The sequence below is a fragment of the Lagenorhynchus albirostris genome, chromosome 15 (assembly GCF_949774975.1).
Source record: "Lagenorhynchus albirostris chromosome 15, mLagAlb1.1, whole genome shotgun sequence".
Classification (NCBI taxonomy): domain Eukaryota; kingdom Metazoa; phylum Chordata; class Mammalia; order Artiodactyla; family Delphinidae; genus Lagenorhynchus; species Lagenorhynchus albirostris.
In genome coordinates this window covers 70907004-70933153 of record NC_083109.1, presented here as the reverse complement: position 1 = coordinate 70933153, position 26150 = coordinate 70907004, and the positions used below count along the sequence as shown (strand labels likewise).

The window sequence follows — 26150 nt, the reverse complement described above, 5'->3', positions numbered from 1 at the left end:
CCTGGGCAGCAGGTCACGTGTTCAGACCCCATCCCATCCCTCCCTCCCTCCTTCCTGTTTTGGAAACCAAATTTGGGTGTGCTTGTGTGTGTGCATGCGTGTGCACACACATCCTCTAGGGGAGGGGATCACCGCATCCCTCAGCTCGGTTCTGCCTCAGCTCCGATCAATACCTGCGTAGTAGCGGCTCAGCTCTGTCTGCAGTCAAGAGCCATTTGCTCGTTTTTTTGGTTGCAGGTATGTTCTCATCAAAGCCCATTTGTGATCACAGTCCTTCGACAAATGATATGGAAACAGTCCTCACAGGGCAGCAAAGCTGAGCCAGAAGAGTGCCTCCTGCCACTTTGCTGGGGCCCCTTCCAGAAGCTTGTTATTTTTTACTTAAGTGTGGTTGTAGCCAGGGGCAATCTTCAAAAATTTAGCAGCTGGTTAGGATGCCGGACTGACCTATCAGCCTGATTATATCCTTTTTTTCCCCATTTATTTATTTTTATTTTTAATTATAATAGCTCTAGGACAGAGGATGCAGGACATTTGTGCTAGGTGCTTCCAAAGCACCATCTCCTTTAATCCTCCTAAAACAACTCTGCAAGGTATCGTCTCCACTTTGTAGATGAGGAAACTGAGGCTCTGAAAGACAGCCATTTTTCTATTCTTTATGATCGTCACACTTCATAGCTACAGAATATTCCATCCAATAATGTACCAAGTTCCTATAATGATTCTCCTACTGCCAGCCCATTCATCTTGTTTCCAGCCTCTTTGCTGGTATAAATAATGCAGCCATGACAGTCTCCATATCATTAAGAATTCCTTGAAGAATTCATTTTGGATGACTATATATTTCATATTGTCAACAAAAATGTGTGTACAAGGATACTAATTGCATCATTACTTATAATAGCAAAAATTGAATGTAATTAAGCCACACAGAAAAATGCTTCTAAGATGATATTGAGTGAAAGCAGCAGGGTACCAAATTGCATAATCAGCGTGCTCCTGGTTATGGGGGGGGGGATGAACAGATGCATTAAAAAAAGGAAGTAAATATCTCCCAATTTTCCTAATGGTTATTGCTGGGTGCTGACCTTATAAGGAAAACTGCTATTTTTTCATGTTGCCATATTTTTCAAATTCTTCACAGTGAGTATGTATCACTTCTAAATTAAAAAACTAAGTACAAACATTTAAAATAATTAGTTTAGTGTGTGAGTTTGGCTCAAGGCTCTAGCCTAGGGTTCAGCAAACTTTTTTTGCAAAGTGGCCAGATAACAAATATCTGGATAGTAAACATTGGCTTTGTGGGTCTGTGGTCTCTGTTGCAGTTAGTCAACCTTGCCATTGTAGTGTGAAAGCAGCCACAGACAACTCATAAACAAATGGACATGGCTGTGTTCCAATAAAACTTTATTTGTAAATTCAAGATGTAAGCCACACTATGGACCATAGTTTGCCAGCCCTCCTTGCTCTAGCCTTCCCTAGTTATTGTTTTCCTTTTTTTAAGTTTTTTTTAAGCCATGCCGTGTGGCATGTGGGATCTTAGTTCCCCGATGACCCGTGCCCCCTGCAGTGGAACCGCGGAGTCATAACCACTGGACCACCAGGGAAGTCCCTGTTTTCCTTGTTAAAAACACCTGACTTCATTAAATATTGGAATAGATACAAAAGAATATTTATGAAAATAAGTTCAAAGTACCAATAATAAAAATGCAGTGAGGGAGCTTCCCTGGTGGCGCAGTGGTTCAGAGTCCGCCTGCCGATGCAGGGGACACGGGTTCGTGCTCCGGTCCGGGAAGATCCCACGTGCCGCGGAGCGGCTGGGCCCGTGAGCCATGGCCGCCGGGCCTGCACGTCCGGAGCCTGTGCTCCGCGGCGGGAGAGGCCACAGCAGTGAGAGGCCCACGTACCGCAAAAAAAAAAAAAATAAAAAAATACAGTGAGGGACTTCCCTGGTGGTCCAGTGGCTGGGCCTGGACCCCAGGCAGGCTGGGAGCTTGGGTGCCATATAGTGGGGCAGTGGTGGCTGTCAGACCCTCGTAGGATTTGTAGGAACTAACCAAGCCTCAGCTTGAACCTCCACAGTAGGTAGTCAGCAGTTTGTAGCTTGAATTCAAAGCCGGCAAGTGAATCATTTGTTTATTTGACAATTATTGAATGCCTGCTCTGTGTTAGGTACTGGTCGAGATGCAAGGGTTCAGTGGTGTAAAAAGGGACAAAAATCCCTGCCTCCATGGAGCTTACCCTCTTGAAGAGAGAAACAAACATTCAAAAAGTAAAAGTCATCAATTACATGGTTTTCTTAGGTGGTGATAAGTGTGGAGAAAAAGGAGGGAACGGGGAGCGAATGGGTGTTCGCGTTTCAGATGGAGTGGCCGGAGCAGACCTCACTGAGAAGGTGACGTCTGAGCAAAGATCAGAGGGAGGTGGGGGAAAAAGCCATGAGGATATCTGGGGGGGAGTTGGGGGGAGAATGTGCTAAGCATCAGGAACAGCAGGTGCAAAGGCCCTAAGGCAGGAGAATGCCCAGTATGTTCAAAGAACAGCCAAGCAGCAAAGAGACCATTGTGCCTGGGGTAAAGAGAGAACAGAGGAGAGTTAGGGAGGTGAGGCTGGAGAGGAAAGGGGCCAGACTGTGCTGGGCTGTGCAAACGGCAGGCTTGAGTCTGACTGCCAAGAAACTCTGAGAGAGGCTGATCAGGCTGGTGGGGGTGGCAGGGTCTGGCAGCTGCTGGGGAGGAAGTGGTCGGGATCAAAAGAGACTGTTGGGGCCCCAGCCCTTGCCTGGGGTTCTGCGCAGGGAACTGGAGTGTTTGGTGGAGACAGAGGCAAGCTCCCACTGTGTAAGGCAGGTTGACAAGGTGTGTGTACCTGTATGTGTGTCTGGGCATCTCTGGTGGGAAGACTGGGGATCATTAGTATTCATTTCCTAGTCTGGGGCAACATGACTAATGCCAGAACTCACAGGCTGGTGGGGCTCAGGTAGGGGTGAGGTTGAGTCTGGAGGAGGTGCTGGGGCAGCTAGGCTGAGCCCAGAACAGGGTAGTAGCCACAGGTTGAAGTGGTGCTGGGGTGCCCTCTCCACCTCTTGGATCCTGTCTTCCACGAGAGCCCGTCAGCCTAGAAAGCTCCATGGCACCAGGCAGCCTATTCAAACCCCAACTCTGACATTTACTAGCTGTGTGACCTTGAGCAAGTCAATGAACCTTCTGTGCCTCAGTTTCCTTGACTGTAAAATGGGGATAATCATAATCATACCTCAGAGAGGTTTCTGCAAAGATTAAATATGTTGAAATAAGTCAGTTGATTAGAACAGCACCAGTAATATAGCAAATGCTTTACAATATTAGCTATTATTGTTATTTATACCAAAGAGAACCATTCACTTTTCTTGGATATCACAACATGTCTCTTTGTCCCAAATATGGACAGGACAGAAGGGGCATGTACCTCACTTAATTGCTCTGTGATCATGGGCAAGTTATGTTGCTTCTCTGCATCTTAGTTTTCTTAGCAATGAAATGGGACTGTTAATGCCCTCTTCAGAGAATCAGCAGTGCCAGCTTATCCAGACCTGTGTCATGGGGGGTGTTGGGTCACTTTACCTTTTCCATCTTTCTATGGTCCAGGCCACAGGCAGGTGGTGGTGAACAAGGTGTGGGTCCTGACTTCTAGAGCCCAAATGCCTTCATGCCTTGATGAGGGAGCCAGCTAATTGCATTGTGGTGTGATAAGCACCATGGTAACAAGAATAACAGCTAGGTGTCTGGTGCACTGAAATCTGTGCTCCAGACACGGTGCTCAGCCCTTCCTGTGGGTTATCTATGAGGCGGGTGCTGTTATCATCATCTCGATTTTCAGGTGAGGAAGCCGAGGTTTAGTAAGGTGACATGATGGGTCCAAAGCCCCCAGAGCTAGTGAGTGGTGGCACCAGGACTTGACCCACACTGTCTGACTCCAGCCTGTTTTAACAGAGGGCTGTTGCAGGGGCACAAAGAAATGAACTGTCTTGGGGTGGGATGGGAGGAGGAAGTTCCTGAAGGTCTTCATTGGATGAGACACTTGAGCTGAGTATTGAAGGATGTGTAGGAGTTGGCCAGGCAGATCAGAGTGGGGACGGGGAGGTCTTGCAGGCAGATAGAAGAGCCCTTGCAAAGGCTGGAGGTGTTTGGGGGACTTGGAAGATGTGTCAGTGATCTCTTGCCGAAGTAATGACATGTGAGTTATGTGTCATACGTGTCAGTTACCTCTTGCCACGGGCATGACCTTGTGGCAATAATAGAGGGGCAACCAACAGGGCACACCTATGCTTGAGTCTTATCCGCTCGAACCCCATTGGCCAAAGCAAGTCACGCGGTGGAGCCTAAAGTCCCAGCGGGGGGTAGTGCAGAGGACACAGACCCAAGGAGGGGTGAAGAATTGGGGCCATGTCTGTCATCTATTGCACAGGGAGTTTGGGGGATTGGAGAGCTGGGGTGTAGCTACAGATGAGGCAGCAGAGGTCATTTGTCTTGTCTTGGGGACAAGTTTGTGGAGAATGACTGGAGGGGCCGACAGGAAGTGGCGAGGGGGCTGCTGCAGCCACAGGAAAGGACCACGGCAAGAGCGGTGGGGATGGGAGAGATTGATTATGCTACTTTTGTCCTATAAAAACCCAGGCAGTCAGGCTGAGGTACTCGGTCTGTTACACAGATGTCACAGATGGCCCGGGGATATAATTGGCCTTGGCCTCTGCAGAAAGGTTAATTGCTCAGATCACACAGTCTGAAGCTTCTCGACTGACAGAACAGCTCCCCAGTTAAGGACTCTGAGCTACTGAGCTTTCTGTCATCTCCGGTCACTTGGCCAGGGCTGTGGAGGGCAGTGGAGGGGCAGAGAGGCCACAGGCCCTGCCAGGAGCTGTCGGGAGCTCACAGCCTGAAGGGACACTGGCCAATAAGCAAACATTCCGGGGGCTGTGACAGGCATTCTTAAAGGGCCAGTGAAGGCTGAAGGCTGTTTTGGTTGCAAGAGACAGACAACTCATTGCAACAGGCTTGAGCCAAGGGAGGAACGGCAGTGCCGGCCTAGGTAACCCAGCAGTCGGGTAGATCTTCAAAATGCACAGCCGGGTCCACTAAGGGAGCAGCTTCTGTCTCTCAGCTTGGTGTTCCCATCAGCTTCGTAAGTGGGTTATGTAGTGGCAGAGATGCCCCCGACAGCTCCAGCTTTCCATCTTCCCCAGTTTAGCAACCCAGCATGGAAGAGGAACACCTTCTTCCCAGATGTTTCAGCAAAGCTCAGGACTGACTCTGATTGGCTCAGCTTTGAGTCATGTGCCCATCCCTGAACCAATCACCGTGGCCTGAGTCCCAGCCCCACTGGAACTGGGGCGGGGGGGGGGTCTGTCCCACCCATTCTCGGGACTGTAGTGGGGAGCAGTGGTCCCTGGAGGGAAAAGCAGATTCCATTCCCAAAAGGGATGCTGGGCTGGCCAAGGGCACAGGAGTGGGAGAGGTGGTGGAAACGGGTGGAGGTGGGGGAGGGGGAGGGACGTGGGGGTGAGTACCTACCACGAGTCCCACAAGTCATGTCCCAGAGGAAGGGCCCTTAGGAACTGTTGAGTCCAACTGCCCATTTCACAGATGAGGAGACTGAGCCAAGGATATGATCATTTCAAATGGGAAAGCTGCTAGGAAGATGAACAAGCTGTTAGAGTGGGGATGGTCTGGGGAGAGGAAGGCTGGATTGGCAGAGAGACTGGGACCTTTCTGGATCGTGTCTGAAGAGATGACATCTCAGCTGAGACGTGAATGGAGAAAAGGAGTCAGCCATGTGAGGATAAGGGGAAAGAACATTCCAGAAGGAACAGCTTAGGTGCAGAGGGCCCCAGGCTGAAGCAAACTTGGTCTACACACCAACATCTCAACCTGTGGTCTCCCACGCTCCCCGTAAGCAGGGGTGAGGGCTACAGAGGTCACATGCCAGCTTTTCTATGCATTTTCTCAAAAGTGATGCATGTTTCTGCTCAGAGCACAGTGGCCAGGACAAGTCACACAGCCCTTCCTATCTGCAGGGGGTCTGGAACACCAGGGATCACATGGCTATTGAGTAAGAAGCGTTCCTGCAAGGGAAACCCACTTTCCCTTAACATCTCTGGCCAGAAACTCTTACCTGGAAAACCTTTGCTCAATATGCTGGTTAGAGGTGGTATTTCATGGATGTTTTCATTTAAATTTTACTACTAATGAGGTTGAATCTATTTTTCCATAGAATTTTAACTACATTCTTTTCTTCTTTTGTGAATTATCTGGAAACCTAACCTTTTGGGCCTCTTTAAAATCTGCCCCCGTCCGCTTTTTTTTTAAGCCTGAAACATGAGGCATTTGGAAGCTGTGATCTCAAAGGCCCCGTCCAGCTTGCATATTCTCTTGGATTCTCTGATCTTTAAAAATACCAAAGGAAATGCCATTTATATTGGCAAAAGCTTTGTGAGTGCCTCCCAGATGAGAGAATAAAGCCCTGAAGTTGGTAAGTTTAGGTATTTTTAGAATCTCTGCTAGAGTCATAAAACTAGGATCCTTTTGACCAAGGTGGTGACGGCGGGGTGGGGGGTGGGGGAGGGAGGGTGCAAGAGAAAAGATGCTGTCTGGCTCCAGGGTAATAAAAGAGATTCCAAGTGCAAGGGAGACTCAGGCAGAATCATGCATTACTCCCTCAACCCCCACCCCCACCCCCCCACCCCACCCCCACCCCCCCCACCCCACCCCCCGCCATGATGAATGTCCTACTCAGATAGAAGAAGCCCTTCCTTTGTGCTAGAATAGCCCTTCTCACACCCTTGCAGAGAAGTCCTAAAAGATTTCTGCCCACAAGCATTTTTTCCCCCTTATTCCGTGCGTGCCTTAAAGGTGTTGACATGAACTTGACTAGCATTTTCCCCTTTGTGTGGTGGTCTAGTGTAGCACTGTAGGAGTTAAAGACATGTCTGTTAAGAATCAGAAGTCCTGGATTGGAGTCCAGTGTGCTGCTGTGTGACCTTGTTTAATTCTTCTTCCCTCTCTGGGGTGAATTTTTACCATCTGAATGATGAAGTGGAGAGGACTCAGTTATGATTGGGTTTTGAGTTCTGTGAAGGATGCACACTAGTGTCGTAGGACGCCGCCACCGCTCATCAGTGTTTGACTCACGTGGTGTTTGGAAATATTAGAATTTGTTGCTGATGTTTCAGAATGGAGAGATTTCACATTAAAGAATCAGGATTCCTGGCTTTTGAAAAGTTGGAAGATCTGGCAACCCGGGTTTCACCCTCCCAGCAGTTGGCTGAGTTGAGCCAGCCTCTCCTTTTGCCTGGGGTAGGGCCCTCCAGGTGGCTGCAGTTGCCACCCTGTTGCCCTCTTGTCTTCCTGACGTGGAAGCCGGTGTCCATTTATTATTGTGCTTGTGCCTTTACTTAAGGAAGAAAGTAAGACATTTCTTGCACCCATGTTTTCTGCCAAAGGTAGGGAAAAGCATGTGCGAAGGCCCTGAGGTAGGAATGAGTTTTGTGCGTTTGGCTCAAGGAGGAAGGGAGATCAGGCCAGACAGGCGGGCAGGGGCCAGATTATTTAGGGTCCTGGAAGGAACTTGGGTTTTATTTTGAGTGTGATGGGAAAACATTGGAGCATTGGAGGGCTTAAAGGAATGAGATTCCATTTACATTCTAGAAAGATCCCTGTGGCTGCTGAATGATGATAAGTGCTAGAGAAAAAAATAAAAAGGGGAAGAGGCCAGGGAATACTGGGGAGGGGTGTTGACAGTTTTAAACAGTGGGATCAGGAAAGACCTCACTAAGAAATAACATTTGGGCAAAACTTAGGGGAGGGGAGGGAGATCCAGGGGAAGGGAAAGACAAGTGCAAAGGCCCTGAGGCAGGTGTGTGCCTGATGTATTTAGGGACCAGCAAGGAGGCCAGTATGACTAGAAGGAAGTGAGCAAGGGGGAGGAGAGTAGGAAATGGGGTCAGGAGGTGTGGGGGAGTCAAAGACTACCGTACTGCTGCCCCCAACAGGCTGAGCCCACTGGAGGAGCTCGCACTGGCTTCGTGGAGGACCTCTGAGGGTCTGTGTCTTGGCTGGGCCCTCCTGGGGCCAGGACTTCCAAATGGGAGCTTGGGGAGGAGGGTGGAGCTGCAGTCTGTCCACTGAGCCCCGGACTCCTGGCCTGCTCTGCAGGGGTTGGTGCCCTGGTGGCCCATCCCAGCTTTGAGGCTGTTCTCTGTCCACAGCCCCCGGGATGGAGTCTCGGCAGCTGAAGTCCCCTCCCCGCCGCACTACGAATAGGCTCCATCTGTGACCCTCAGCTGGCCATGATGGAGTTGGGGGAACAAGGGTTGATGGTGTCAGGTGGGAGTTTGGTGGCCACCTCAGGTACTTGTCCTAGTGGGACATGCATCAGATTAACTCGCCCTGGAGTCCTCAGGGGTGAGCCCTGTGGCTGCCTTGGTCACACTATCCACCATTGCCTTCTGTATACCCAGAGTGGTCTCCCCACAGGTCAGCGTCGACTCCAGGCTCACCCCTCCCTCCCCTCTCTGCCTGGCACCAGCATGAACTTTTGGACACTAGATCCCCGTTGCCCTCGAGATAAAGTGGCCTCCTCTGCCCAGCCCCAGCCCTTTACCTCTCGGCCTCTGTGGTCCAGCCACACCTGAAGTTCCCTGTGGTCCTAACTCCTTCTCCTCCAGGCCTTTGCCCTTCCCCGTCCCCTCTCGTCCTTCAAGTCCCATTGGAGGCAGCATCTCCTCCAGAAACTCTTGGGACTTCCCAGCCTGGCCACAGCCCCTGCTTACAGGCTCATGCGTGGACCGACCGTGCTTAGCTGGTCTTTCTCCTCATCCCTCTGGTGTGTCCTGAGAGTGGCCTTTCATCCTGACATTCCAGCTCCGTCACAGCGCCGGCACATTTAGGAAATAAAAGATTGCGCTTGCTGGGCGCTCACTGTGTACCAGGCTCTATTTCCACATAGGTCATGGAATCCCTGCTACAACCCTTGAAATGGGCATTGTAGGCATTCCATTTTACAGATAAGGAAACTGAGGCCCAGCAGGTTGTAAATAACTTGCCCCAAATCACACAGCTGGTACATGGAGGAGGTGGGATTTGAAGCCACTCTGTCAGGGCTCCCAAGAGCCCCGCTCTTTCCCCCTGGACTCCTGGACTGCTCTGCCAGGGTTGTCCCTGCCCCCCTGAAATTGAATTAATGACTTGGGCACCCACCCAGTCCAGATGACCAAACCTCCAAACTGGCTGCCTCCCCTTCTCTCTCCCTCTGCACTGAAGCTTGAGCAAACCTCCCCCGGGCCGGCTGGTTCTCATCATCAAAACCCAGGGGGTCTGCACCGCCAGCCTCACCGCCCACTCCTTCCCTAGCCCCTCAAGTCAGATTCCCCTTGGCATCGTCCCCTCTGAAGACTCTGCCTCTCTCCCCGCAGATGTCACTAGAGGGGCTCAAATCTCCAAAGCCCATGGCCTTTTTCTCATCTCCTGGTCCTTGTTTTTTCCTGACCTTTGGGTGGCATTCACAGCAGCAGCTGCCTCATCCTTGAAGCAGTTTCTTCCCTTGGCTTCTTTGCAGCTGAGGGAGACTGGCCGTCTCCTCCTTTTCCTCTTGGCTTGTGTCCTTTCTTAATTATTTATTTAACAACTTTTTACTTAGTGTCTCCCGGGCCAGTGCCAGATACTGTTCTAGGAGACAGCACTGAACGATCTGACAAAATCCCTGCCCGCGTGGAACTTTCACTGTGAATGGAGAACAGACCACACATGTTAGCCAAGAGAAGACGCCATTTCAAATAATGAAAAATAAAAACAGGGTGAAGGATAGGAAGTGACTGTGTGTGTTGGGTGTGTGGCTCATTTAGATGGAGTGGTCTGTGGCATCTGATCTGGGAAGCAGTCAACCAAGCAGCACTGGGGGATGAGCATTCTGGACAGAGGGCACAGCAAGTGCAAAGGCCCTGAGGTGGCTGGAGCGCGGTGGGTGAGGAGGTGTCAAAGGGTAGGCAGAGGCTTGACAATCTGGGGGCGGGGCTTGAAAGCCGGGCTGGAAGTTGGGGTTTATTCCAAGTGCAGTGGGAAATCTCCAGAAGGTTGCAACAAAGAAGAGACTTCATGGTATTTACGCTTTTGAAAGATGCCTCTTTCTCAAAATATGGCCCATGCATCAGAATGACCTGGGGTGCTTTTCACAATGCAGAGCCCAGCCTCTTCCTCGTCTCTGCAGCATCAGCTTCCCTAGGGCCAGCCTGGGAATTGCATCTTAGCAAAAAGCACTTACATATTGGAGAACAGCTGCTTCAGGCAGAAATGTTTAACCTGGAAATTCCCAAGGGGTCAGTGGTCAGAATTCAGGGGATCCCAGACCTTGGGTGGCAAAATATTACATCTTTACTCTCACTAGCTTCTAACTGGCAGTTAAGCATTTCTTTCCATGATATGTGGAGTCCTAGCCCTACCCGGGACTTTGTTGCCAGTTGGAATCACAGTTTTCGTAACACATTACAGGGTTTGCAGAGGTCTTGAAAATATCACTTTCTTCCTCGCTCCTTCAAAGTTACCGAAGTTATTAGACTTGCACTAGATCTTGTTATTTTGTGCATTAATAAAAAAGTACATAGGTTAATATTATATATTTGATTTTTTAAAATGTCTTGATAACTCCATTTCAATATAATTGGTTTCCTTTGTAATCCTGTATGTTTGTTTTATTTAAAAACATTTTTCAGAGAAAAACGTTAGGCTTCATCAGATGCCATAGGGGTCCATGGCCCAGAAGAGGGGCAGAGCCCCTGCAGAGAGCTGGAAGGGGGCTCAGACAGAGCTGGGCACCACTCATGACTCCTCCCCTTGCCAATGCTGTGGGACCTTGGGCAAATCACTCTCCTTCTCTGGGCCTCAGTGTCCTCATTTGTCAGATGGAGCCTGTATCAGCTGGTTTGAATGCTTGTTGGAAGGGACCAGGCAGGCCACCCAGAGGTTACCAGGAAGTACCCTGTTTTCCACTGGCTCACCAGACCTGGAGGCCAGCTGGGCTTGGCATGCAGGGGGTCTGGGCTGGCTGGCCTTTGAATCCCAGTTCTGCCACTTATTAGCTATGTTCCTGGGCTCGGTAGTGAATATCTCCGTGCCCAGTTTCCTCTCATCTATAACTCAGAGAAAATAATAGCACCCAAGTCATAGGGTTGTTGTGGGTTGAAATGAGCTTCTCTCTGCCAAGGCCCCAGCATGGGGCTTTGCCCTCCTTAGGTGATGTATAACGTGGTTGTCATTATTGGGTATATCTCAGCCCTCAGGTTAAATTTGGGGTTCCCAGAGGGCTGGATCCAAGTCTGTTCCCCTCTGCATTCCCCATAGTGCCCTCTGCAGAGTCAGGGTTTGGGAAATTTGTTTGGTGCAGAGACTATGATTTTTCAGGTGAGTTTAAGGAGAGAGGGACACTCTAGAGGTGTGGGGAGGATTGGGGAGGGCAAGTCAGAATGCCCTTGATGTAGGCAAGGGGGCCACAGGGAGGCCAAAGGCAGAGGGCTAGACTGTGCTTCTTCTTGACATCCTGGGCAAATGTTGAATCCAGATCACCTGGTTGACAGTACCTCCCCACTGCCCACTCGGCCTGGCTCTGTCAGGCTTGAGACAGATGGATTTTTCCTTCTTCTTTCCAAGTCTCAGTGTTCTCATCTGTTAAATGGGGACAGCTGACATATATGGAGGCCTATCGTGAGCCATCATGAGCTGAGCCTGGATTATGCCTCTTTACATGTCTCATTTAATTTTTACAACCACCCTCTGAGGTGGAGGAGGAAACCGGCTCAGAGAGGTGAAGTAACTTGCCCAAGGCCACACAGCAAGTCCTTAGCAGAGATGAGATTTGCCTGTAGGTGGTCTGGCTCCCCAGGCTATGCCCTTAACCGTTGGGCACACTACCGGCTCACAGCAGATAACCATTTCCTTCTTAAACAGACTCTGCAATGACCAGCCCAATTCTATGTTCACAGCTGTGTTCTCCAGGGTACTACTCCTCCCACCTGGCAGCAGGTGGCAGCTGGAGTAGGAACCAGCTGGTGTCTGGGAGGCCCTTCTGATGCAGCGCCTTCCCCAGCACCCCCTGCCGACCTCCTCCCCAAGCCCTGCCCATCTCTGTCCCCTGGCTGCACACTGCCTGGCATTCCCCAGCCCCCAGAGGCTTTCTCCCAGCTCTCATTGTAAAAGAACCTGCCTGCACTCTGGGGTGATTCCCTGGACTGTAGCCCTCAGCCTCCAGGGCAGGAAATTGTAGGGAAGGGTGAGGACTCTGGCAAACTAGAGAGAAACTGCCTGCAGGGAGCGGCCACCACCGGGCTCCAGCCATCATCTTCCTGTAGGAAGGTGGCCCTGGTCAACCAGATTTCCAAAAGAATCTAGATTTTCCCATTTTTCAAATTCATTTTTCTAATTCAAAATTTTAAAAATACCACATATAACAAGAGAGAGAGACAGAAAGACAGAACGACAGAGACAGAAAGACAGAGAGACAAAGAAAGAGAAGGAACCAAACCAAAACAAAACACCAACCCAGGAAACACAGCAAAAAAATCTCAAAAACTTGTCTTCAGGCCAGTTTGCAACTTCTGACCTACCCCGTCCTACTTCCTTTGCCTACATAGCAACCCCATTTTAGAGGTGGGGAAGGGGGAGGCCCAGAGCGATGAGAGGACTTGCTAAAGTGATGGGAGGTCCGGGTGGGGTGTAGTGGCCAGTACTCACCTCGGACTTCTAAGTTCTTCCCACCACGCTCCCCCTCCCAGCCTCCTCCCCAGGCCCTGGCTTGTGTGGGCCAGAGATTATTTTCAAGACCAGCTTCTGGATCCTAAAGAGAGAAACATCATTGTAGCCTGATGCTGAAGGCCAAGGTCACCATGACACATCTCAAATGCTCAGTGATTGTCCCAGGGTTCCAACAGAGGCATTTCTAAAGGGCATGTCTGCTAGAGTCATTTCTAAATTGACAGAGACTGGAACCTTGTGGAACTCTGGGGACCATAAGACATTGTCAAAATCCATTCCAGTGATAAACTCGTTTATTAATTGTGAGCTCAGAGGAGAACGACTCATTTCTCTGGGCCCAGCCTGTCAGCTTGATACACAACATTTACTGAGGACCTACAATGTGCCAGGAACTGGACTGTTGGGGGCTGGGGGCGGGTTTGCAGCCATAATCTCATTTAACTTGCCCAGAAAATGTGTGAGATTGGTGGTGTTGACTCCATTTTATAGCCAAAGAGGCTGAGGCTCAGAGAAGTTAGGTAAGGGTCCAAGGTCAAATCCAGACCTGCTTGACGCCAAGTCCAGGCTCTCTCCATCTCAGCAAGGCATCTACCTGGAAGTGATGGAGAAGCTCTCTTGTTTGCTGAGGTCTGTCTGGGGGCCGCAGTGGGGGCTAGGGTAGTCAGGGGAGGCTTCCTGGCAGAGCTGATCTTGAACAAAGAAAGAAGATGCATTAGTTTCTTATTGCTATAGTAACAAGTTAGCACAAACTTTAACGGCTTAAAATAACGTCAATTTATTTATTTTTATTTATTTATTTTTTGATGTGGACCATTTTTAAAGTCATTATTGAATTTGCCACAATATTGCTTCTGTTTTATGTTTTGTTTTTTTGGCCGTGAGGCATGTGGTATCTTAGCTCCTCGACCAGGGATTGGACCCGCACCCCCTGCATTGGAAGGCAAAGTCTTAACTACTCGACCACCAGAGAAGTCCCTGGATTTATTATGCTAAAGTTCTGGGGATCAGAATTCTGAAATGAGCCTTATGGGGCTAAAATCAAAGTGTCCTCATGCCTTTCTGGAGGCTCCAGGGGAGAACCTGTTTCCTTGCATTTTCCAGTTTCTAGAGGCTGCCTGCATTCCTTGGCTCGTGGCCCCATATCACTCCAACCTCTGCTTCTATTGTCACATCTCCTGTTCTTGACTCAGACCCTCTTGCTTCCCTCTTATAAGGACTCTTGTGATTACATTGGGCCCATCCAATTAATCCAGGATAATGTCCCCATCTCAAGATCATAATCACGTCTGCAAGGTCCCTTCTGCTGAATAAGGTAACGTACTCATAGGTTCTGGAGATTAGGGTGTGGATATCTTTGCCGTTATTCAGCTGGCCCCAGAGGAGGACAACACTCCAAGGGCCAGGGCCGTGCTGGACGCACAGGAGGGCGTGGAATGTTCAGCAAGCAGCCAGTGCTGAGGTGGGCAGGGCTACTTAGCACCTGCTTGTCAAGGATGCCGGTCCCATAGTAAAACACATGAACTTCATCCTCTAGAGCAGTGCTCCTCACACCTGAACGTGTGTTCGGGTCAGCTGGGGATCTGGTTAAAATGTAGACCTGAGTCAGTAGGTCTGCTTTGAGTAGAGAGGCTCTAGAAAAGGACAGTTCTGGAAAAGACGGTGACTGACACAGAAAACAGCCCCAGCCAGGCCATGTGTTTCCAGAGCGACGCGCTGATGGGCATTTGAATGGCATTCCGTTCCCAGGCGCTCTGTTACCCAACGTTTTTGGCACATCCACGAGAGCAGCCTAGGGTCTCCACCATGACCTCCAGTCAAAGCCTAAAAGGTTCTATCTGACTCATGAAAGGAAGATTCCCAGTGTCGTGACCTCGGGCCACTCACCGGCCCTCTCAGGCCTTCATGGACAGGATGTAGGGCTGGGGTGGACAAGATGACTCTTGGAAATAGCATTCAGACCCAGGCTCTTGGCTCAGTTAAATCAATCTGGGCATATTTTTAGAGCTGAATGTCTTTCCTTTGAATCTGACTCTTTGAAAATTGGTACCCTCCTGTGTGGGGTAGCATGGTGTTTGCTAGAACCCCCCCATCCCTGAGGAAGTTGGATAACTGAGACTTTGCTGTGTATTTCACTCCCACATGTAAATATCAGGGAGGACCATACAGGGTCTCAAAATGTTGCATCGCTGCCGAGTGTCAGGGATAGAAATGACCTTAGACAGCATTGTATGGGGGGCTGTAAACCCCACTGCTCACGAGTGCTAGGAAGGAGCCATGAAGGGGTGAACTGGGCTGCCCTGTTTGAGGGGGGCCGCCCCAGCTCAGCCTCACAGTCATCATCATATGGGGGTGCGGGTCTTATAGGGCTGCATCCACCCATTTTGCAAACAAATCCAGAAATCTGGATTTTTATGTGAAGTCTCCTATTTTTAAATGTTGATAATGAATTCAGATATTTTTAAAATACTGTGTGGGCCAAACAAGACAATTTTGCGGACTGGCTTCGGCCTGTTGGCAGCTTGTTTGAGAAGCCACTTGTTTTACCGGGAGGGAAACTGAGGCCCCTGGAGACACGGGGGCCTTCCAGAGGTCCCGCGGCATCAGGGCTGGAACTCAGGGCTACAGACGTGCGGTGCAGCCACCATCTTCAAGCCAGCCCCTTTCCCCTAAAATCTCAATCCCAGTGCCTGTGATAGAGTCACCCCAATCATGCAACATTGAGCAGCCGGGGAGGTGGCAAAGCCACCCCTACCCCAATCTGTCCCCCCATGTGCTTTGTGACAGGGGCACATCCTAACTCCTCTGTGGGCTAACTTCTCATCTGCAGATGGAGGGCTGGGGGCTCGGGTACCCCCAAAGTCCCTCCCCACAGTTCTTCGAGGCCTCTGGCTTTCTCCTCCCATCCCCTGTGCATCTCTGCCTCTGAGCTTCCAGTATTGACATTTCGCAAACAGCAGCTATCATGGAGCTGTTTCCAGCCTCGGGGGTCCTGGCCCATGCCATTTACATGATTTAACATGCTGGGTTTCAGGGGGCGTGTCACCGAGCCCACAGCCAGCGGCCACTGCACCACGACTTATTGATTTGACATATGAAACTGATGGATTTGGGGAGGAAAAATGTTTTCTCTTAAAATGCCATTGCATCTTGGGATTTCATAGGATTTTACCACAATCCCCCTGTGCACCACCCCCGCCCCCCCCCACCGCCGCCATAAAAATTTTATTTGTCCAGTGGCTGAGATGCAATTGTTCCAGGCTGCCTACTCCTTGGCTACGTCCCATGGGAATAACAACGATGACAACAATAATAGTAACAGTAACTAACGCTTACTTAACACTTGCTATGTGCCAGGCACTGCCCTTAGCACTTCACTTATCAATTAACTTGCTTTTTCCTCACAACAGTCCATAAGTGGGTACAAGATCTATCCTCAGTTTATAAGCGAGAAAACAGGTACAGTGTGTGATACCACTTGCTCAGTCTCCCAGCTAGTAACTGGCAGAGCTAGTGTCAATCTAGGCGGCCTGGCCCATGTCCGGCTCTTCACCCCTATGCCTCACTGCCTCTTGTAATTATTGTAATTGCTAATAATTATACTAATTAGGAAGTAATAGTAATACTTAGCTCTCTTGAATACTTTCCAAGTGCCAGGCTTGTGTGACTTAAAGATATTGTCTCATTTAATGCTCACAAGTCTATCACGCCCATTTTTTAATTGAGGAAACAGAGGGCAAAAGGTTAAGGCCCCCAGCCAACGTCACACATCCAAGACGGTTCCCGCCTGTGACTTTCCCCTCAGCCAACGAGCTGGCCCTGGAAAGTGTCTTAGCAAGGGTGGGATTCCTGGGCAAAAGGGAAATGGTTCTTGCAAACCCATCAATTGCATCAGTGGAGGGTCAGAGCTGGCGTCATGAAGATGTTTTTTAAAAAGGCAAAAAGTGCAGCTAACAGGATTAGCTGTCACCCCCCAGGCCCTGCACCTGATGAGAAATCATTTCATTTCTTCTGCCTCGGGAGGTCACAGTTCTCAGCTGCAAATTGAGCCATTAGCGTCAAGTTTCAGAGACTTGAAACAATCATCTCTGCGATTATTGAGCCTTTCCGGGTGGCACCAAGGCTCCCCGCTGGTCCTGCCCAGAGGCTGCCAGCCCACTGTCCTTCCCAGCTTCCTTTATTCACACGTGCCTGCATTCCATAACGCTAATAGTGGGCATTGATTTTAGACCAGACACTACGGGATGATTCCCGATTGTTTCATTATTCCCATTATACCTTCTCTCCATTGGCCAGACGCCAACAAACTACGGTCTAGCATTTATTGACTCAACCCCCTCCCCCACACAAGTCGACTCTCTTTTTTCTACATACATTCGAAAGGGGACTTCAGATCAGTGATGCTCATATTTGAATGTGCATCAGCATCACCTGGAGGGCCCACTAAGACACAGATGGGGGACTTCCCTGGTGCTGCAGTGGTTAAGAAACCGCCTGCCAGTGCAGGGGACGCGGGTTCGAGCCCTGGTCCGGGAAGATCCCACATGCCGCAGAGCAACTAAGCCTGTGCGCCACAACCACTGAGCCTGCGCTCTAGAGCCCACGAGCCACAACTACTGGGCCCATGTGCCACAACTACTGAAGCCTGCGTGCCTAGATCCCATGCTCTGCAACAAGAGAAGCCACCACAATGAGAAGCCCGTGCGCTGCAACTAGAGAAAGCCCACGCGCAGCAACAAAGACCCAAAGCAGCCAAAAATAAATAAATAAATTTATTTTAAAACAAAAAGACACAGATGGGTTCTACTCTCAGAGTTCCTGGATTCAGTAAAAGGCCCAAGAATTTGCATCACAAGTTCCCAAGTGCTGCTGCTGCTGCTATTCGGGGCCTACTCTGGGACCACTGGCTAAGATCACTCCTCTAATTGGATCCCTTGCCATAAAAAATGATGTGCCAAGGAGGCTCTCTGCGGGAAACAGAATCTCCCAAATGGTTCAAATGAAGGCCCTTGGATGAAAGAACTCCTAACAGAGGCATGGGAAGGGTTAAGAGAATCTGAGGCCCCCAAGGGCTGATGACAGGGGGGAGCCGTTACCAGCCTTGGACAGGAAGGAGAAACGGGCAAGAACAGTGTTCTGGGGTCTGTGAGAATAGTAGCCGTGACAACGTAGCTGTAGTCATGGGCAAGAGGATGAAGCTGATGCCAGAGAAGTAGACAGAGACAGAGAGGGAGCAGGGCAGAAGCACGCTGACCTCTCTCCTCCCATGTGCCGATTTCCAACTGGTGCCCCCCATTGCTGAGTCAGAGGACCAGGGAGCTTGGGGATGCCCTTCTAAGGAGTCAGTCCCCTGGGGCGCAGAGTAGGGCAGAGAGGGGTGGAGAGCTGTGGCCTGGGAGGGGAGGGAGAGGATGGGGGTGATGGAGAGTCCGCAGCACAGAAGGCAACTGTCAAAATGTTCTTCAAGTCTGCTTAGGAACTGCTGAAGATCTGAACCCTCTCGTTTCAAACAATTAACAGGTGTTAGGAAAGTGTTAAGGACATATTATCGCCAAGCGGAGACTCTTTTGATTGGGCTGATAAGAATTTTTAAAATAATGGAAAAGCGAATAGCGTTTTCACTCTTTGATGCAGACAATTTAACGTTGTGGTTCTTCACACTTAACACCATCTCTCCCCTGGTGGTGGTGTTATTGAGTCCAAGCTCGTACTGCTCATGCATGGCAGGACAATAGAGTTGCTAGGGCAAGGAATAGCGACTTTATTCCGAAAGCCAGCAGACTGAGAAGATGGTGGACTCGTGTCCCAAAGAACCAGCTTCCCCAAGCTAGAATTCAAGCTTCTTTTATACTGAAATGGGAGGGGGTGTGGTTAGTTGTTGCAAACTTCTTGGTGCCGGAATCCTTTGTTCTTGCAACTGTCCAGCTAGGTCAGGTCAGGATGTTCCTGTAAACCTCCAACAAGACAAATGTTCTTCTCTGTTCTGCAACTTTTTATATGAATGGAAAAGTGTTATACCTATAAAGGTCAGAACCTTGAGAATGGGCCATCCTGTATATTTCAGGCTATAGGCAATATTCTTAACTTGTAGCAAAAGCAATAGAGTATAAAGCTTAAAGGAAAAGAAACCAATCCAATATGGAGTCAGAGTTGTTCTTCCCTATTACAGTGGGAAACACAGGTATAATATGTACTTATTTATCAGCTCACATCAGGCATTGGTTGAGGGCTGCTGCTGAGGTGGAGGGCAGGGTGGTGTCAGTGTCCCAGCAGGTGGGGACTAGGCTCTGGTGACCAGGGCAACCCCTGGGGCAGAGAGGTGCTGGCAGGTGGCAGGTGCGTTGAAGTGCTGTCGGCAGGGATGGGTGGGACACCCATAGTGTCACTACACCTTTGCAGCCCCTCCCCACCCCTCCCCTTGAGTATTAATGTTCCTGTGGATTCTACTTCTTACCCTTTTCTCTTTTGCTCTAAATGCTTTCTTTGGGCATCCATCTCTTTAACAATCACGGCAAACATTTAGTGAGTGCCCGTGTCTTGCCAATGTTCCCACATCCCTGTCTGAGCTCCAGCTGCCTCCTGCACATCCCCACTGGAGTTCCTGCAGCTGCTGCAGACTCTGCACGTGTAGGAGTGGCTGAGCTCACCACCTTCCTACCTTTAGCATCATCCCATTCTCACTGAGGAACGATGACTGTCTGCTCAGACGCCTGTGCTGGAAACATGGCCCCACTCTGGACTCCTCCCTCTCCTTTGCCATCGCATTCATGGGTCAGCAGTCCACTGAGCCCACCTCTCTGGAGTTATCAAGCTCCCCACTTGTCCTCACCCCCGCCCCCATCATTGCCACGGCCCAGGCCGCCACCATCTCTTCATGGAGTGCGGCCCAAACCTTCACCGGGTCTTCCAGCCAACCCCCTTCCAGAGCAAGCCTCCCTGCGTGTCTTTCCCTTGCTAAGCCCTTTAGGACTGCACCTGCCTCTGCAGCATGGGTCAAACCCATCTTTTCCAGCCTGGTTCCCAGTGTTACCAACCAGGGTTCTTGGCCTCCTTAATCAATAGAAATTGATAAGCGGCCAGACAAGAAATTCAGGCAAGGCTTTACCGGGGCCCCTGCTGCAGCAAGAGGGAGCGAAAACAAGCAACAGTTAGTTTCCCTTGCTCGCTGGCTCCCGGAGTGAGGGTGGGGTGGGGTTGGGGGGGGGGGCGAGCTGGTTCCTTATATGGGGTGAGGGTAGGGGCGGGTCCAGGGGTCGGGCCAGAGGCGTGGCTTAGGTGGTTTGCCCACCCCTTTGGTGGTGCTGTGTGCAGGGGCATGCGCAGTACTGTGCTTTTGCTCCTGGCTCCTCAGAAGTGGCAGTTGGGGTTTTTTTGTTTGTTTGGGGGTTTTTTTTGCGGTACGCAGGCCTCTCACTGTTGTGGCCCCTCCCGTTGCGGAGCACAGGCTCCGGACGCGCAGGCTCAGCGGCCATGGCTCACGGGCCCAGCTGCTCCGCGGCATGTGGGATCTTCCCAGACAGGGGCACGAACCCGCGTCCCCTGCATCGGCAGGCGGACTCCCAACCACTGCGCCACCAGGGAAGCCCCGGCAGTTGGGGTTTTTGTCTTTTCGTATCTTGTTTTCCATAATCATAATTTGCCCCAACTGCCAATGCGCACAATTATTTCTAGTCCTTTATAGTTTCTTTGTGTTTTGTTGCTCGAAGAGACTTTGTCCGGGTACGAGCATTGCAGCAAAAGGGTCCCAGGTCCTAGGTCCCAGCCTGAGTCACCAGCAACCTCAAGACCCATCTGCTCTTCCCTGCGACCTCCTTCCCCACCACACCTGGTGGCCAGCTGGGCTCAGGATCACTGAGAACCCCCTCCCCCACCATAATCCCACTCCGTGGCCATCTTCTTGCAAGAATTCCGATGCAGGAATTCTTTGGGATGCTGGAGTGCACATAGATGAGAGCCATCGCCAGGGAACCCAACTCCCCCGATATGACTCCTGAGTGGCCATTCTATCCTGATAGGTTACAACCTCCCTACCCATGATGGTTTCTGGAGTCACAGAGGCCTGAGTTTGAACCCAGATTGACTATATCACTCACTATCCAGCTGTGTAGACCAGTGGTTTAATCCCTCTGAACCTCAGTTTGCTCATCTGTAATATGGGTGCTGCATTGCCGCCTGGCAAAGTTGTCAGGGAGACTGGGGGAGATCATGCATGTGAATGCTGGTGTTTGAGGCCAGAGTCCCTAGAAACAGACTCTGGGCTGAGGATCCATGTGCAAGTCATTTATAAAGGAAATGCCCTGGAGGAGAATGGTAAGGGAATTGAGGGGAGCAGAACGGGGAAGGGAGGAAGGCAAGTGAGGGGGTGATGTCAGGCCAGGGCCCAGAGAGGGCAGCTTAAGTTTTGGCCCTGAGGGAGCTTTGCAGTGTGGGTCACCACCCAGGGTGGTCTCCACCGGAGCCATGGGGCAGGACTACCCTAGTCGGCCACTGGTTGACAACAGGACAGAGAGGAAAATGTAAGTTTCCAGGCACTTTCTGAATGAATATGGGCAAGATGTAGTCCAGTTGCCCAAAGACAGAAACGCTAAAAAGAGGTGCAAGGACATTGGGTGGAACATTGACATTGTCCAGTATGACTTGGCCCGTGATAAACACCTAATATCCCTTGGCCCTTACGGTGACATTGTTGCTGCTACTAGCATAACCTCAGCAACAGTTCCGCTTCTTACTATAGTTATTAATTTCTTTGGCTTAGGTGGGCTGTAACTTGCAGACAGATGCTCTGAGCCCAGTGGCTAGACAGGGAAATAAATCTGGCAGAAATAAGAAGCATAACCCCAGCCATGCAGCTGAGATTCCACTGTCTGTTTCTCCATGATTAACTTAACTCCTGGAGCATCTCAGTCCCCCATGCCCATCCCATCTGAAAGAGCAGAGCTGGGCCCTGCTATGAGGGGTGGTGGGTGGGGTGGCGGCTTGGCAAGGGGCCCACTTGGGCAGGATGAGAGCATCCCCTGGGGGAGCGGGGGCACTGCGGGGGAGTCAGCTGAGGCGGTGAGCCTCACCCTGGTGAGGCTCCGCCCACCAGCAGGGCAACAGCAGCTGGAGGTGAAGGCTGCTGGGAGGGAGAACAGGCCTCCCCGAGGGCAGCCGCACCCCTGCATGGCCCAGCTCACCCTGCACCTCCTGCATTCCTCCTCGCTGCCCGGTGGGCCTCGGGCCAGTGAAGGGCCTCAGAGGCTACGAGCGTACGGTGCCAGGGGATGTTTTAACAACATCCAGGCTGCCAAGAGCACATTATTCTCTTACAGAAATCCAAGGGATTGCCCAGGAGATGCGATATTTTTGTAGCAAAAAAAAAAAAAAAGAAAGATAAAAGTTCTTCAAAGCTCTGAAAGCCCCGTTGCATTAGGAATGATAGTGGGTGTTTGAGAATCTGGATTCTTCATCAGAGAATAGATCGGGGCTCAGACATTGCTGTTTGTTTGCTTCCTTCACCGAATGGTGTATATCGGGCATCCCTAGGGCATTAAGGTGGAAAGGACAACTTGTGCAAAGGCAGAGAGGTAGGGAAGGGCAGCTTCCGAGAAAAGAAAAACTGAAGGTCCGGACTGTTGGTTGTAAGAGACAGAAGTTCTACCCCAAACCGGCTTAGGCAAAGACAAGGATCTCTTGGTTCATGTGATTGAAAGGACAAATGACTGGCAGCTGTAGGCACGGCTGGATCTGGGGGCTCAACGTCACAGGACATGGTCTTCCTCCATCTCTTGATGCCGCCTTCCTTGGCCTTGGCTCTGCCCCCAGGAAGGCCCTTGCTACTTGACGCAGTCAATTCCATCCTTCCATCTTCCCAGCCTCAAACCCAGTGGAAAAAAGGAATTTTCTTTCCCAATAGTTTCAGCAAAAGTCCTGTGCCTGACTCATTGAACTGAGTTGGGTCATGTGTCCATCTCCGGCTGGCCAGGCCTGGTCCATCCATAGTCCCTTCTCAAAACCTATGGTTAGCGTGGCTTGGAGGGTAAGTCACATGATGTCCTCCGCCTCTTACTCGCCACCCTTTTTCTCAGAAATCACTTCTGCTCCCACAGTGTCATTTCTGCCTCTTGACCATCTCTAACCTTGACCTCACTCAAGGACCCCTCGGCTCCATTTCCGGTCCCCACCGTGTTCCTCGCACCCAACAGTGGTAATGACGCCCATGAACTGAGCTCTTACTATATGCTAAGCACAAGCTCATTACGTTGCTGTGTGAATCCTCACAGCACCACAATACTATGAGATAGGAGTCATTATTAGTCCCATTTTATAGGTTAAGAAACTGAGGCATAGAGAGGTTCATTCCTGAACCAATGACTAGAGTCAGAAGGACACGGAGTTCTGATTGGCCAGATACGAGTCATAGAGCCAGGGTGTGAATCTGATGCAACTAAACTGCACAGGCTGAGAGAGGAAAGGGGTTCTTCCAATAAAAAGCATGTAGGAAGAAGGAAGAATAATGTAGGATGGGAGAAATAGAAGATGCCCCCTAAATTAGGTGGCAAGTGATGGTAACCCAATTTGGACCAATTTGGGGGAAGAGGGAGCTGTGCTACGTTAAGGAATAAAAAGAAGCTTTGGATAGCCAAAACACTGGCAGGATGGGGTTCAGCTGGCCTTCAGGAACAGCTGGAACCAGTCGCTCATACTGACAGAGTGCCTGGACTCCCATCTGGGCCTCTCTTCCTGTCTGCTTCGGTGGGTTCCAAGCACAGATTCCTAGAGAAGGGCTTTGACTGGCCAGTTCTAGGTCACGTGATCACATTGGATCAATTAACTGTGCCCAGTGGGGTGGGACCACAGCAGAACATGGCAGCTCCCAAGAGAACCACAAGGTTGAAGCTGTGGGAATAGTAGTGGTGGTATCTAGAAAAAAGTGGAGTAGGGAACAGGGTAAATAAAAATGTAGGTGTACCTTGAGGGCAAGCATGATGTGTGTAAGAGTTGGGATGCTTATAGCTGTAGGTAACAGAGAACATCATACTGGCCAGCTTAGCCACAGGGAAGCCCTCGGGGCTGGTGGTTGCGTGGCCCAGTGAGGTCATCTTTCCATTGCTCTGCTCAGCAACCAGTGTCAGCTTCATTCTAAGGCAGGTGCTCTCTGGGCCATGAGATGGCTCCCAGTGGCAGTCATGTAACAGATGAGAAGAGAAAGAGAGCCTCCCATCCGGCCACAGGATGGAAGTTCCTCCCTCCAATCTGAATGGACCCGCTTATTGGTCACATGCCTCCCTGAACCAGTAGCTGTCATCCTGAGAGTGCCACGCTCCGACTGACTTAGGCTGGGCTTCCTGAGCCAGTCCTGGTGAGGAGGATGGCTGGCCAGGATCGCCTTACCTGATCAGGACCCACCCTAGGACCGAGGTCTTCTCTAAAACGACTTGATCCCCCAACCCAGGGGCGTGGGGTGGAACGAACCCAGGGAGAGTCCGCCCTGTGCGTCCTCACCTCACGACCTCCCTACCTCCTCCTTGCAGGGGTCCTGTGGCTGTCGGTCGTCTCCGAGGTGCTCTACATCCTCCTGCTGGTGGTTGGTTTCAGCCTCATGTGTCTCGAGCTCTTCCACTCCAGCAATGTCATCGACGGGCTCAAGCTCAATGCCTTTGCGGCGGTCTTCACGGTGCTCTCAGGTAAGGCAGAGGGCCTCGGGCAGTGGGGCGAGAACACACCGGAACCAACCCTGTGACCAGAGCAGAGGGGAATGCGGGAGCTGGGGCCACCCTCGGGCTAAGTCCTGATCGGTCCACCTAGGTGACCATGGGCCCATCACTTCTCTTCTCTGAACCTCAGTGTTACAATTTGTAAAGTAGGATTTGTCTGCTCCCCTGTTCTCTGATTCAGCATGTGTTTACTGAGTGTCTCGTGTGCCAGGTCATGTAATAAGTATGGGGTTATCGTAATGAATGGAAACAGACAGTTCCGGTGCTTCATGGAGCTTAACACACATGGGAGAGAGAGAGGGGTTTGCTGGAGATGTATTCAGGAGACGAACGCCCCATGGCGGGCGATGGATTGGATTTGTGGCACGAGGGAAAGGGAGGTGGTCGTGAAAATGGGCGGATGGTGGCGTCTTTCACAGGGATATGAAAGGGGAGCCTGCTGGGTGTGGCGGGCACATCACTCATCTGCTTTATCGTATTTGCCCTTGAGACCTCCATGGGGAGATGGCCAGCAGGAAGCTTGATGAACAAACACATTTGGAATCTCAGTGGTGAAGGTGGGGTGAGCAGAGATTGTGGACAAAGGCCAAGGACTTTGAGGGTTTCAGGGAAAACTGGATGGTCAGCAGCGGCAGCACGACTCAGGGAGGTGGAGACAGAAGGCTCCAAGCAAAGGTCATTGGATTAGGTGGCCAGGTGCCCGGGATAGCCTCAGCAGACCCGGGTCATAAGGGGTTAAGCCAGGAGTTTGCCAGAAGGGAGTCAAAGGAGCCTGTACACCATAACTTCAGGAAGCCTGACAGAGCAGTGGCTTGGCTGTGTACGACATCTGTTCCTAAAAAGCCAAATATAAACTGAATTTCTATAAATCTAATCTTATTCTTCATGCACTGGAAGAACTCTTTATTTAATGAAACCGAAACGATGAGCCTTTTGGTAAGGGAGATAATCGCCCCCTAATTGAGGTATGTGTATATAACAGAAGGATCTCTCAAAGAATAGAGAGCGGAATTCAAGAAATTATAGCATGCTGCATAGATCAAAACATGCGCATTGTCATTCCCAGGATGTGGGAAATCTAACCAGAATAGTAAAGGGAAGAAAAGAAAAGCAGAGAGATCCTCACAGCACAGTGTCGATTTTGGCCGCCCTCCCCTTCCCCCGTGACCCTGTTTTCAGCTATTCCAGATCGAGAGATGGGTTATTCTTTGTTTGCTGTTATTAGATGTGTTTATTATGCCTGAAATCAGTTTTTTTTTTTCATATTGTATTCATTTACTCCACCAACACTCACTGAAGGCCTCCTGGGCTCTGGGGTCGGTACTAGGTTTGCGGGAGTCAAAGAAAAAATGACTCAGTCCTGGCCTCCTGAAGTTTGCCATCTTGTAGCGACACAGACTCATCAAACCCTTGTAACGTGGCAAGTTGACCTTCATGAACTGGGTGTGGTGAGTCCCGCAAGGGGGCACCTACGTTTGCCCAGGGGGTGCCCATGGGTGGGGTGGGGCCTGAGGAAGCAATCATTTGAGCTGAGACTTGGAAAACAACTTTAAGAGTTTGCCTTGTTGGACAACTCGGGGAGGGCATTTTGGGTGGAGGGAACAGCATAGGAAAAAGCTTAGTGACGTGGCATATTCTGGAAACTTCACGTAGTTCAAACTAATGGGAACGTGAAAAGGCA

The 26150-nt window shown here is 50.6% G+C and overlaps 1 protein-coding gene across 1 annotated transcript in view; it reads left to right on the top strand.

Moving 5' to 3' along the window:
- Positions 1–26150, top strand: part of GSG1L (GSG1 like) — a 213847-nt gene that overhangs the window by 111737 nt on the left and 75960 nt on the right. The window contains exon 3 of the mRNA XM_060123259.1: positions 24287–24439. Within this exon, the coding sequence (XP_059979242.1) occupies positions 24287–24439 (153 nt within the window). The remainder of the gene's footprint in view (positions 1–24286; positions 24440–26150) is intronic.